The sequence below is a fragment of the Orbicella franksi genome, chromosome 1 (assembly GCF_964199315.1).
Source record: "Orbicella franksi chromosome 1, jaOrbFran1.1, whole genome shotgun sequence".
NCBI classification, from domain to species: Eukaryota; Metazoa; Cnidaria; class Anthozoa; order Scleractinia; family Merulinidae; genus Orbicella; species Orbicella franksi.
In genome coordinates this window covers 22152440-22166115 of record NC_138145.1, presented here as the reverse complement: position 1 = coordinate 22166115, position 13676 = coordinate 22152440, and the positions used below count along the sequence as shown (strand labels likewise).

The 13676-nt window shown below is 36.8% G+C and overlaps 1 protein-coding gene across 2 annotated transcripts in view; it reads right to left on the bottom strand.

The window, feature by feature from the left end:
• Positions 1 to 13676, bottom strand: part of LOC145497393 (coiled-coil and C2 domain-containing protein 2A-like) — a 36829-nt gene that overhangs the window by 16965 nt on the left and 6188 nt on the right. The window contains exons 8-29 of one of the 2 annotated variants that reach the window (XM_081477208.1): positions 13620 to 13646; positions 13307 to 13375; positions 12788 to 12904; positions 11850 to 11951; positions 11476 to 11602; positions 10958 to 11094; positions 10103 to 10231; positions 9972 to 10014; positions 9160 to 9326; positions 8692 to 8745; positions 6648 to 6721; positions 5666 to 5731; positions 5478 to 5552; positions 4416 to 4487; positions 3911 to 3995; positions 3748 to 3814; positions 3003 to 3095; positions 2837 to 2903; positions 2516 to 2608; positions 2105 to 2189; positions 1001 to 1151; positions 486 to 648 (exon numbers count right to left, since the gene is read on the bottom strand). In XM_081477208.1, the coding sequence (XP_081333334.1) occupies positions 486 to 648; positions 1001 to 1151; positions 2105 to 2189; positions 2516 to 2608; positions 2837 to 2903; positions 3003 to 3095; positions 3748 to 3814; positions 3911 to 3995; positions 4416 to 4487; positions 5478 to 5552; positions 5666 to 5731; positions 6648 to 6721; positions 8692 to 8745; positions 9160 to 9326; positions 9972 to 10014; positions 10103 to 10231; positions 10958 to 11094; positions 11476 to 11602; positions 11850 to 11951; positions 12788 to 12904; positions 13307 to 13375; positions 13620 to 13646 (2063 nt within the window). The remainder of the gene's footprint in view (positions 1 to 485; positions 649 to 1000; positions 1152 to 2104; positions 2190 to 2515; positions 2609 to 2836; positions 2904 to 3002; positions 3096 to 3747; positions 3815 to 3910; positions 3996 to 4415; positions 4488 to 5477; positions 5553 to 5665; positions 5732 to 6647; positions 6722 to 8691; positions 8746 to 9159; positions 9327 to 9971; positions 10015 to 10102; positions 10232 to 10957; positions 11095 to 11475; positions 11603 to 11849; positions 11952 to 12787; positions 12905 to 13306; positions 13376 to 13619; positions 13647 to 13676) is intronic. The other variant, XM_081477212.1, reaches the window with a different exon arrangement.

Below are 13676 nucleotides of genomic sequence, written 5' to 3'. Positions count from 1 at the left end.
TGTAATAAGCATGCATTTCTTAAGCCCCGTCCACATCACGCCGGAGGAATTTAAAAACGGAGGTTTCACTCTGAAAAGGCATCGAGTGTTTTCCGGCCACACTACACTGGAGGAATTCAAAAACTCAACAATCACCGGCCATTTTGGATTTGTGTTTGAGGAAAACTCGGTCAGGGAAATTACATGATCATCGTGACGTCATCGTTTTTGAAAAGCTCCGTTTCCAAAATGTTTCCGTCCACGCGAAAACGAAAAGCCGGCGTTTTCAAATTCCTCCGGTTTGAGGAGCGTTTTCTTGACGGATTAGTGTGGACGTTAGGCCTAACCGTAGAAATAAAGCTACGTATTCAAATTTCTTCGACGTAGCGTGGACGTTGCCTTAGTCCACAAAAGTGGATCAAAGTAATCTAGGATTAAAGTTAGATTAGTATAATGGCTATGTTGTTTATAGTTTTGGGATTTATTCACTCCAGCGTTTGGCTCACCTGATGTTTGAAGCTGGGTTGCCAGTCAGTAATGGCGGTGCCATAGCCTTACCATCATTACCTACTGCCCAGCTGACACTGGCCAGGATAGTGCCAGAAGTCAGAAGATAGATGGGGGGCTGGGGCTCAGCTGCATTGTTCGAAGCAAAGTCCAGTGGCTGGCCTGTCAACAAAACAGAGTCAGTCAACGTTAGTCACCTTTATTGATGTGACGTGCATGTACCCATAGGGACGAGGTGAACTGTACGTAATATGGGTGCTTGTATTATGGAGCTGTCCTTAATGGTAGGTTCGACTTCACAGTATAGGAATAACCGCCCCTTGTTTGTATCAAATACTAAATCACACAAGAATATAACGAAGATTCATTTGAAAATTCAGTTTGAAGAAGTTGAGCACGTCTTACGCAAGACACCCAACAACGCACCTTTGCGCCTGCGAAAATTCACACACTCGCTTAGAGCAAAGAGATTGCAGTAAAAATGTATGTTTGGATTTTGTAAGAAGAAACTCACCACTGCCTACACCTTCGTGTTTATAGAACACCTGCTGATCACTGCTGAACTCAAAGCACTCAAGCTCCACCCTCCCTGACATGTGACTTGGCTCAGGAATGGGAAGAAACAACTCTGCAACAAGTCTGTTTTGCATGCCGGATTCCATCAGCTGGAAGACGGAAACAAAAGTTTGATTCAGTCATGGCTAGATCCTGGTAGAACAAAACAACGGGAGCAACCAGCCAGAGACAACAATTAGATGAGAGTAGGTAAACAAGGTTGTGTTTCTGGGTTTTGAGGACTTTTTCCCGTGTTTACACAGTCTCATCTAAACACTCAGGGAGTTGGAAGAGTTCTCAGAAGCTACGCAAACCTTCGACTGCATCTCAGGTTTTCATAACTGTCTAGAGTTCTCCCATTACCCCCCTAGTGTCTAGATGAGGCTATGTAAACGCGAAAAAAGTCCTCTGTTGCTTTAAATCACTGTTATCTGGTCCGATGACGGTTTTCAATGTATTTTTTCGTAGTAAGATACAGACATCAGTAACTGATAGTAATGAGAAAAGACAGTGGTAGCCCAAGAAGACTGGCTACAGAACTGGTATTGGTATTACCAGGAAGTCGTGCAATGGTGATTGAAGTCAGCATAAAACAAGTACCACAATAAAATACCACCTTAAATCTACGATGAGGGTTTTAAAGAACTTTTTTTGTCAAACACAACTGCACATTTAAAGGTTCTTCAGATTACTGTCATCCAACAAAGTTAACTTGTATGGTAAGTCGGTAAGTCAAACCTAGGTTCGATTACTAGCCGCTGTTCGGGAAAAGAGCCCGCGCTCCTCCCCTGAACTCTCGGGGAGGAACGTAGACCGGACTCGAGAATGCGGCGGAAATCGGGCCTAAGTCAAACCCAGTAACTGACAAAAAACACATTAAAATTAACAACTGACAAAGATTTCAATAGAATAGTAAAGAACAAGCCAAACAATTATACTAAAAAGTACCATAAACACTTAGCCCAAAACCGTCATTCGAAGTACGTTGTAAAAACGTTAACCTCAGGTTAAAACGAACAAGATGATGATTTGTGAATCACACCGTTAGGTAAGGCATTCTAACCTGGAGTTTGATGTTCTCTGGCCACTGGACAATCTGAATGTTGTGTATCTCACCAAAGTGAATCGTAAAGTCAGCGGCTAGTCTCCTAAACAAGATTACATCATAAAAAAGAAGTGTGTTAAAATGATAACTTTAAAAAATGAAGTGCCGCTGGGCGGCATATACTGTGGAATCCTTGATTGCAATGATCTGCTTGAAGCGCCAGGTCAGTTCAAAGTATTTTAATTCTCCTTAGTAATTGTCACACATTATTGCTTGGAGAAATGCCTTGTCGGTGAAAGCAAACTGACATCCCCTTAAAAATTGTTTCTTCATTCACATCAGGTGGTTACTGGCAAATATATAAAGATAATGTAAGAAGAGAGAGAGAGAGAGAGAGAGAGTATCTCTTAGAATGTAAAGAAAACTCACTTGACGACTGTTCTGGATACTTCTTTGCCATTAAACAAAACTTTAATGAATGCTGACCAATTCTGCATCTCTGTGCGCCTCAGTTTTTCGGGCCTGAAAGGCACCAGTCACAAATAACATCAAAACCAGAGTAAGAATATTATGTGAAAAGTGATTGGGGTATGGAATGATACAATAAAAGAACTAAGTATGTAACTCAGCCGTGCCAATGCTTACTATAGTTAAGATTCATAGAGCTACTAAGACATCTCCCATCTAGCCTACCACACGTATCATAACACAAACAAAAAAGCTGGTAAACAAGAATTGTTCCAAAACTACCTCGTGACCTGATCTATAGGGGTAACATTGGCATTCATCTGAAGTTCTGGAACAAGAATAGGTTCTCCTGCAAAAGCAAGTGTATCAATGGTTAAAGCAGAGCAAACCCAATACGATTTACGTGAAAGTATAATACATTATACAGATCACTTTTATGATGAATCACCTGGAGCACGTCTCTTCAGTGCAGCATTTTCCTTCAATTTCTCATACTCTGCTACTTCATCAAACTTTGGTGGACGTGTGGGCCGAGGAGGAACTGAGAAATACAACAGCGGAACAATTTAATTCATCAATGCGGTCAAGAACATTTCAAAGGGCAGATTTTCTGCATGTTTAAAAGATACATGCATAATTTGTCATTCATAATTCCTGTATACTGGTGATTGGGTTTTACACAATCAACAGGGTTCCACTCTATCTTATATCCATTCTTAGTCAATTTTAAATTGTTAGTAGCATTTACCAGTGAATCATGAAGAATGGTCAAATCTGGTTGCAGAAAGACCATTCAAGTTAAGCAAAAGAGTTCATACTAATATAATAGCCTACTACTCGAAGTTCTACGGCAGATGATGCGCTAGCACTTGGCAGCAGGTCCTTTACTTTGGCTACAAACGGCCCTATGGAACAGCCTGCCGGCTGACCTGCGTGTTGCCACGCCACGTAGTGTTTTTGAAAGCTTGAAAGCAAACGTAAACGTTTTCGTTTAGGTCGGCATTTTAATGTATCTTCTTTTTTATTTCCTGTTAAAAACTTTATATATTTTTTTATTTAGTCTTAACCGAATTGTAAAGCGCTATTGATCACCATATGTAAATAAATAATGCTACAAAAATTATTAACTTTTTAATTATTACCATCAAATCAACAACAATTAGAACTAAAGTACTATCAGTCATTTCACGTACGTCCATCTGTTCCATCTTCCCCAGAAATGAGACTTGATTCTTGTCCTTCTTGGCGTGCTCTTTTCTGCTTAAAAAAAAAAACAAAACTGAAATATTAGAAAACAGTGAAACGATTAAGCTTATAAGCAAAAGCGACGTTAGTCTGTAATACTGTACTATTTACCCTTCTCTTGGCCTCCTTTTTCCATTCTTTTAATTCCTCTTCGTACTCAGCTAGTTTGTCTTGGTATTCTACATCATATTCCTCCCTGAAAAATAACAGTTTAAACGTTAATTTTTCCACTGCCTATTAATTGAAGTTCTTTATACAGTCATGTACTTTTGTAGGTATGTACAACATTCTCTTGGCCGGTTTGGCCGGTTTCTTATCATCTCGCTTATCATCTCGCTGACTACCTGCAGTCTGGTAAAACCTCATAACGCAACTACTTTGCTTGCAAAAAAAATAATCACATTTAACCTCAATACATTGCAATACCCACTTAATCAATATTATACTGCAATATTATTTACAAAATTATGTCTAAATATTCGTTAATGTGATGTTACCTTTATGTACACATAAATATTAGTTTTCAGAGCCGGGTAGTGAAGTCAGTGTGGTATTTGGCCAAGATCAGACGGTAACTAATGTATGTTTTTCAGAAACATAATTACACCTCTCTTACCTTCTCTCTAGTAGTTCCTCAGCCAGCTCCTCCTCAAACAGTGCTTCATCCTCTTCTTTGTTTGTTTCTTCTCTGCAACATGAAACAAAAATCAAAGATTAATAAACGCCTCTAGAATGTAGGTAGAAACAACTCAGGTAATTGTACAAAATATATTTTTAAAAAAGTCGGAGCACTGCAGCTTTTCAGAAGGGCAAGGACTGTCATACTGTGACATACAGAGTGGAAGCAGGTACTGAGGGAGTTTGGTACCCAAGAACACAACACAGTCACCCAAGTTAGCACTCAAACCAGGTTTATTTTTTATTTATTTATTTTATTTAACATTTCTTTATACACGGTTAAAAATCATCAGGTAATACTAATATTTAAAGTTATATATATATATATATATATATATATATATATATATATATATATATATATATATATATATATATATAAATTAATACTAATAAACAATCCATGCTAAATACTAATAACTTGATAACTTGGTAACTTGATCTGGAGTCTAACAACCGTAAGACTCAGGTAAAATATGATACTTTGATTAATAGTCTTTGTAAACGTATGACATTGTATTAACTGCCTCCCTCCCTAAGTGAAAGGAGGGTGCTGCTAACATCTATTAGCATCTACTGTGGCCAGCCTTGCCCCTGAAAGAAGATACCACCCCCACAGCTGGCAAATACCAGATCCCCAGCAATGAGCCCCAATTAAGTAATGCACTTAAGATTGTTAACTTAATTATACAGTGTATATTAGTTATTTACACGTATCTCATTGCATTTTATAGTTAGGTGTCCTATGGTAACTTGCGTAGGGATGCAACAAAAAAGATACCAAAATCTGTGCTTCCAAATTGGGGGTGCGGCTTAATTATCTACGGATGCAGCTTATACACGCACGTTTACAGTATGATGGCCAAATAAGGCAAAGTGTATTTCTAGCTACAACACATCTTACTAATACACATGTAAAATATCTTGAGACTTTTTTCCCTACAGGTACATCTTGAAGAAAATTAATGTGGATGGTATGAAAAATTAACAGTACTAATACCTTCTAACGGTCAGTTTCAACTGGGTGTTCATATATCCCTGAGATTCTCTAAGGGTCTTGACTTCACGCCAACACCTGGAAAAAGGTTTGGAAAAGTACACGTATATATTATCCAAGAAAACTAGATCTAATAAGAGCTATTATTAACTGGAATAGATCACTAATTGCAAAGTAGATGTAAACCTTACTTCAACATGTTCTTGAGTAAGGCTCTGTCACTGTAATCTTCTGCATCTCGTAGTTTTCTTGTTTGTCTGTAGAACAGTATTGAGGAATATCATAATTAGCCCAAGAAAACAGAGGTCTCTCAGTAAGTAAGTAAGTACGTAAGTAAGTAAGTAAGTAAGTAAGTAAGTAAGTAAGTAAGTAAGTAAGTAAGTAAGTAAGTAAGTAAGTTAGTTAGTTAGTTAGTTAGTTAGTTAGTTAGTTAGTTAGTTAGTTAGTTAGTAAGTAAGTAAGTAAGTAAGTAAGTAAGTAGGTAGGTAAGTAAAGACTTTATTTAAAGAGGGCTCATTACTTTTCCATTCCTCATTTGTACACGACTCAGTTACTAGCCAATCAGGCAATAACTGATGTCATAACACTACAGTCATGAAACGTGAAGGATCTCTGACTGGTTTGTACTTGATTATAATGTCCTTTTTTTGCATGAGACACAACCAAGTGTTGAGATGTAGAGCCACTAAACAGATTTTTGTAACACACGATTATTGCAAACTGTAGTCTTTTCTACAAGAAATAATGAGGATCAAAGTTTGATCCTTTATAAATAACTTTTACTTAATCATGTCCCTTTGATATGGAAGTTAAAGATCCAGAGCTTTATGACAATGATTCTGTCAGTGGTACTGTAACTAAATCGAAGACAAGAAGAATTTCAAAACAACCAGAAATTTTGTTATACATGTATATGTATATTGCAGCAACGAAACTTTACTGGCTTGTTTTGTTATTTTTGTATTTCTAAATGAAACAAAGTGACGGTAAGAAGCTTATCACAAGTTTGAAAATTCATCTGTATCACACAAAATTGCACGATTGCACTTCCCAAAAAGCACACATTATTTTGTAGAATTTGCAGTATTTAAAGAAAGTTATTAATAGCACACATGCTTTGGAATCAAGTACCCTCACCGTACATTATGCTGGAATGTGAAAAAATTGTCCAACCTGATTTGATCCTTGTATTCCTTAATTCTCTTATTTGTATCTGCCACTGAAATTGCTCTAGTTTTTCCTTTTCCCTGTGTGATTCAAGGACATTGTTACTGCTTAAAGCTACCAGCACTAAGCTATCTGGAGTGAGTCCACAATACAGTTGGCATCTTACATGTATATGGTGTATTGTAACTGAAGTATCAGGCCTTTTCTAAGGGGAGAGGGCAAGGGAGGGAGGAAGGCTTTTCTTTTTGCTTCTCTTTCTGCCTTTAGAAAAAGAAAAAAAAAAAGCCTGACACTCAGGTTAGGTGTATTGCTAAAATATTATTATACACAATGTTTTTTCGCTTGACTAATTTGGACATTAAGTTTCCCCAATAATTGAACAATCATCATGAAGCTTGATAATGTGAACTCTTTTTAGTGCAGAGTGCACTATTGGGATGGTTTAGGGGGCTGCTGTTCGCTAAGACACTGACGTACTAATGCCATAAGGTGTAAACTTTAATGTTTGTTTAATTAATCAATTTCAATTAATCAATTAGCCTTGCGGGAAGGGGGGCCGGGTGCAGTAGGTACCTGAGTGCACTACACAAAACGTGATAACATGGCAAATATATATATATGGTTGTGCAAATCTCATGCTATTCTTGTGGTGCCATTCTCTCAAGAACAGAAGCAATTTGCTCCAAACGCATGCGCAGATTAGTTAGCGTCAAAGTCGACTATATGTTAGGTGAAAGATACATTTCATAGCATATAAGATGCATGCGTTCTAGCATTGCTAGTGTGATAAACTCCGTTCTCGAGTTCAGATGCACGGTTTTTTTTATTTTTTGTAATGAGTGGTATCACACTCTTGTTTTGGCTGGGGATAGCAGTTATAATTCAGGTAACGTCAGTTCTCCTTTTTTAGTCCAAAGAATGTTACTGTGACTGTGTATCTTCTGGAATCTTCCCTAACTCTATTCAGGAAATGTCCTCTGCTGTTTTATAACTATTGTGTGTTTGCCAGGGTTGAAATAGAGAATTGGAACACACTGCTTCTCCTTGGCAGCTTGTTTATTTCCTCTTCTATGAAAGAGAACCCAAAGATCATATTCAGCTGAAACTTTCCCACGTTAGTTATATGTAAAACTAGTAAATTTGTGACAAAAGAAACTTCGTTATTATTGCTGCAGACTCCGTGGCACTTACTGAAACCTCCAATTAATTTCATCAGTCGATGAGGTGACTCGCTCACTGATGTGGGATATAATTTCAGTCAAGTAAAGATCTCGACCTTCAATACTTCTCGTTGAAACGCTCCTCAGTTGTATTACTCAGTGGCATTGTGTATTAGTTTGATGTGGTTTAATTGTTTACACCAACTCGGCTGGCAACAGAATTAGAACGCAATATTCCGTGACGCGACGTGACTATTTGATAATTAGATTAATTCTTGTTTATCCCTGAAATGAAAATTTACGTTTTGAATAAAACAAAATCGTTCCTCTTCGACTTTTCAGCAGATATTTAACTTTTATATTCCATTTATCTCCAGCAGTAAGTTAAAAAAATACACATCTTTCTTATATTTTCATGGAAACAAAGGTATCTTATTGCATACATTGGCGAGGAAAACAAAAGTATCAAATTACAAATGTTGGCGTGAAAAGTAATGCTATAAAATGAACGAAACTCAAGATAAAATACCACAATAAATTTAAAACCGTCTTGACAAACGGTAATTGTAAGTTATTTTGGGGCAAAACACAAACATGAAACATACACACGGCTAAGAGTATGTCTTATCAAGTTTTTGTCCGCTCATATTATGCAAAGGGGAAAAGGCCAAGGTGACTACCAAGGGAGAGAACAGCAGGGGTGAGGACCTGTGTGACTACTGCATCAGAGATGTAAATTACACTCTGCACTATCTGAGATTTTCTCACTAGTTTATAATGCTGTCTTAATAAAATCATTTTCTAATGTAATTGAAAAATTAATTCAATTTTTCCAACAAAAATCAAATCCTTAAGTAATTTAACATAAAAGTAACACAAGGTATTCTTACCACTTTTACAGCATTTTCTTGAAGCTGCTGAAGGGCAATCTTTAATGCTACCAGCTAAAAGGCCCAGCAACAAAGACATATTAAAGTCTTATTCTGTAAAGCCTTTTCAATCCATATTTATGTAACACAACAAAATTTGACCTTTAAGCCTTCAGTGCAAACAGGTCATTGAATTTTATCATCACTGAATTCGGAAAGTAGCAAAGATAAAAAGAACACTGCCCCACAGTGAACAAGGCTCAGAGGTGGAGTATTCATACGTATAATGGTGTATTGTGTAGAGCTGGAAAATCAAAAATAGCAACTGAATACAAAATCAAATCAAATGGGCTTCCATAAGCCCATTGGAAAACTGGCATTGGATAAGCCCATTGGACAACAATATGGTATGAATCAACATTCAGTGACAATTTATTTACATACATGTACTAATTAGATGCAAGATAAGACACAAGAAATTCACAACACCTTGTCTGAGTAATGAAAAGACATTGCCTTCCTTCTCTTCTCTGTGTACTGCTTGTAGTGTTGGTGTAACCTTGAGGCCAACACGTGTTCTTTGCTGAACAGTGGATGGTGGGTGAAGGTAAGCGTGGATAAGTCAACATCTAGCTGATATTGAGCTGCCTCCTCATCTGTGCAAGATGAACACAAAATTAACTGTTAAATGGGCATCGGTGGACAACTAAATGCTATAAAAACGACCAAAAAAAATAAAAAAATAAAAAAATAACATTAAGTAGTTGTCAGGATACATCAAAATTTGTAAAGTTGATTGGTACTTTCTCATACACCACTGATGGCCATACAACATACAACATACCACAGTACATCAGTAAAACAACTAAAAATACAACAGTAGTTGAATACTATAATAAAAAGCTACCAAAATTACAAGATTTGTACAATTATACTACAGAAACACAGTACTAATAATCTGAAATCAAAAGATGGGTAGGTGGGAAGGTCAGCAATGGCAGACACAACAAATGGTAGACAACAAAAATGACTGCTCCTCTTCAGGTGACATGACCAGGTACCAGCTGTATTTTCCAGTTACTTTATTCTAATCAGCCAATGGAAAAAATACCCTTCTGCATTATTCTAGATCTTCAAATTGAAGTCTTTAAGTGCTGTATACAAATTGCCTAGAGTATACGTACAGTAAGCCAAAAATGGAATGAACATTTTGCAGTCTCGAAGCTTTGCTAGCACTTTATTTTTAGATTTTGAAAGACTTCTAATTAACTAAAACTGAACCAAAAGATAACTTTACATACCAGTTGCATTAATAAATTTGCCATCAAATGGTTCCATATGAGACTGCAGTAAGAATGTAAGAAAATACCTTATAAGCAAGCCACAATGCATAAGGAGGGTCCACAAAATCTCATACAAACTGTACATATACCTTAACCCATTCTGTTTGCAACAAAGGATCAAGTTCTTCTAAGTTTACCACAGGGGGACGGGTTGGTTTTTCTTTTAGTGGAGATGATAGTCTCTTCAGTTGGCCGTCTTCCCCAAACCACTGAGTTCCCTGAGGTAAACAAAGTGACAGAAACGCTAGCTACATTGTAATAACACATACATGTAGATAATTAGTTAACAAAGGGATAGCCTGCCCCAGGCATTTGGCTCTGGAAAATATTGAAAATTGAAAAGTATTTCAGATGACAGGCAAAGGAAGTTCTCTTAATTTTCTGGCTGCACCCATCCACTACTTTTCCTCTTTAATACTCTGCTCAGTATTAATTAATTCATACCTCTTCCTCTCCTATGTTAATTAAGTTAACTTTTTTACCCTAATTATTATTGTCAATTAAACAAGGGCATCTAATTAGCTTGCTATATTTTTGCCCTTTTCCATTTCTCCTCTTACTTCTTTACTTTATATTTATCTTTGTAATTTAAGAATGGAATAAATAAATAAAATGAAAAATGAAAATGAAAAAAGTTTCTTGTGCTGCTCCATAACTACTGTAACTGAATTCCTGAAATTGGCCAAAATAAGGGACTCTATACAATCATATTTTTAAACTGATGTGCAAAATTTAAAAATGTGACAGACAAAGGGAACCTGCAGGAGAAGACAAGCGAAAAAAGGTAAAGTTTAAATTCAAGGATCAAACACTGTTCTGGAAGTTTGGGAGCTCAAGTTTTGTTGGTCATGCAGAGGCATTCTTACGTGTAAGTGACAGTGTGGCAGTTACAAATGACCTCCCTTTAAATTTTGTATCAGTATGCATCTAGTTATTATAAACACCTGATTTCCATCCTTAATTCTGTTTTCCATGATGTTCAAATTAGCTGGTGAAACGTGTGGTGGTTTTCCAACATAGAAACCTTCTTCTTCCCAAAAACGAGGTTCTGCACCCTCTGGGACTTTTTCATCTAATGGAACTGAAAAGTACAAGATTGTATGTAATCATGAGAACAGACTTAAAGCTGTTACCCTCTTTCCTCTGGACACCACACATCTCTCATTGTAAGATTCACAGATAGAAAGACTCAATGACATAAATGTACACTGTATGGGGTAACAATGTTGGAAAGAAAACTACAATGGACTATGACATCAAATCCATTCTCGTAATGGTTTTTGAAGCTTTTATAACCAGAACTGGGAAGATAACTTACAGAAACTAAGTACCCACAAAGATCCTCATTTGCTAAACAGGTTCACACAAACTTCTAACTTCTAAGATGTAACTTTTATTAACATGCACCCATGGATAACAAATTTGTCTATTATTTGTCTTCAACGTTGACAATGGGACTTACCAGGCCTCATACTTGGAATCTGGTAAAGATTGGCTTCATCTTCTAGTTGCTTTGCTAATGGTTTATAAAGAGGTTTGCCCCAGAATGTCAAGAGTTCATTTTCTCTCAGTGGTTGCTCTGCTGGTTCCTAAAGTTCACAAAATGCTTGCATGAGCATAATTTCAAAATATAAAAATTACACATCTAGCCTGTTAAATGAGCCATGTTAATGAGAAGTTGCACAAAGCTTTGACGGTAATGAAATCTAAACGATATGAGAACTCTCACATGCTCTAACCACAGTCATATCATCCACCTCTCATAAGTAGATAACTCTTCCTAGAATTCTCGTATTCAAAGTAGTAGTTTTAAATATAGGCTTATACAGTAATTACCTCAGTTTCTTGTTCTGTGTCTTCTGTCTCCTTTTTGTCTTCCTTATCCTTTGTTTCTTTTCCAACAAAGAAATTATAGGCTTCTTCTTCTGTGGGAATACCCTAGTTAAGATGGAAATTTAAATACATAACTTGTAAAATAAATTATGTAGATTTAGACAAGACTAGAAGCAGAGCTCCTGATTAAAATAAATTAACCTGGCGTGAGCCTGCGATCCAATCGAAAGACAGTACCTGGTCAGCGGTCAACTTCAAAACCTCCTATGACCTTAGTGAGATCTAAACCTGAGGCCACAATATGGTCACGTGATACTAGTCAATGAATACCATATTCTAACAGGTGTCAATTGACCATAACATGGACATCAAATATCAAAGATGTGTGCTGTAAACCACTTCTCTGTCAACCTATCAGCTGGGGAATGGCCACCGTGTTTGCAATGACATTGTCGTTATCGTCATTGTCTTCAAAGGGCGCACATGCCCAGGATCCATGCCGCAGGCAATGTTGACCATGAAAAAAGAATTGCAAGCATGGTTGCAAGCATGTGGTTTGGTTCCTATAGCTATGGTGCTCTGCCTGGCGGTCCTTTGGACCGCTGGAACTCCACTAATTAATAATATATTACATAACAGCAAATACCCTCCTATATTGGAGAGCATGAAATAGATACTGAGAGCTTGAAAGCTTAAAGCAGCTTTGAATTTATCAAGAAATGTCTCTCACAAGATGATTCAAGCCTCTTTATTTTTGTAAGTCCTCCTTCACACTCACACATTCCTCTTAGGTTTGAGTTGACTTCTGTCAGGAGGGCCTAAAATAATTTTCTCAGTAGCTTGTGTCACTGACTCATAATTTGTTCCTTAATTATTCCTACCATACACCCTGTGCCAGTGTATAACCATAATAAAAAAAATTATTTAATGATGCAATGTACCTCTGCAGCTCTCTGTCTTGTTAGTGCAGCTATCTTCCTCCATTTGTTTGCACTTGCAATGCTGGCTTGAAGTTCTGCATCTTCTGCATCTTCCTCTTCTGGTACATCACCCAGCAACTGAAGAAACATTGTTGCAACTTAAAATACAATAGCCTTCATTTGGTGGGAAAATATGCTCAGATATTTGCCCACAGACATTATCTGTTCTGAGAGGTGCATCTCAAGTTCGACTCTTCTGCATTCTTTTTAATAGCCACCTGGTTAACCTGTCATGCAACTTAAATAAGCAACCCTGATCACTATTCAGGAATGATAAAAGTACATGTAATTATAGAGATTTATCAACTTCATTTTAAAGCTATGTAACTTACAGATACATAGCCTCCTATCTACAATGATGTACATTGTATAATCATATACTAATTACCCGAGTGAGTACACACTGACCAACACACTACTGGATTATTTCTACTGTAAATGTATGTACATCAGCTAAGTCAAAATAAATTTCTGTCATACCCCAGCATCGTCGAATCTGGTTGGTAATGGTCGGTCTCTTAGACCACGCAGTCTTCTTTCAGGTGTGCCCTAACAGAGTAATCAAAAATCAATAATACATACATGTAAATACAAGGATAATTAAATTCTTAGACTGACAAAGAAAATTACCACATATATAATTAATATTAATCTTGCACAATTTGAAACACAAGTACATGTATACTTACATATAAGTAGAAACATGAACTTATTTGTGTGTAAACTGTTGGCATCATTAATGAAATGAAATATACAGTGTACTATTTTTGCTGTAAAGTAATTAATTGCTCACCTCTCCTTCTCCAGTTCTGGAAACTGCCTAAAAATAAAGCACATGTCAAGTCTTAAT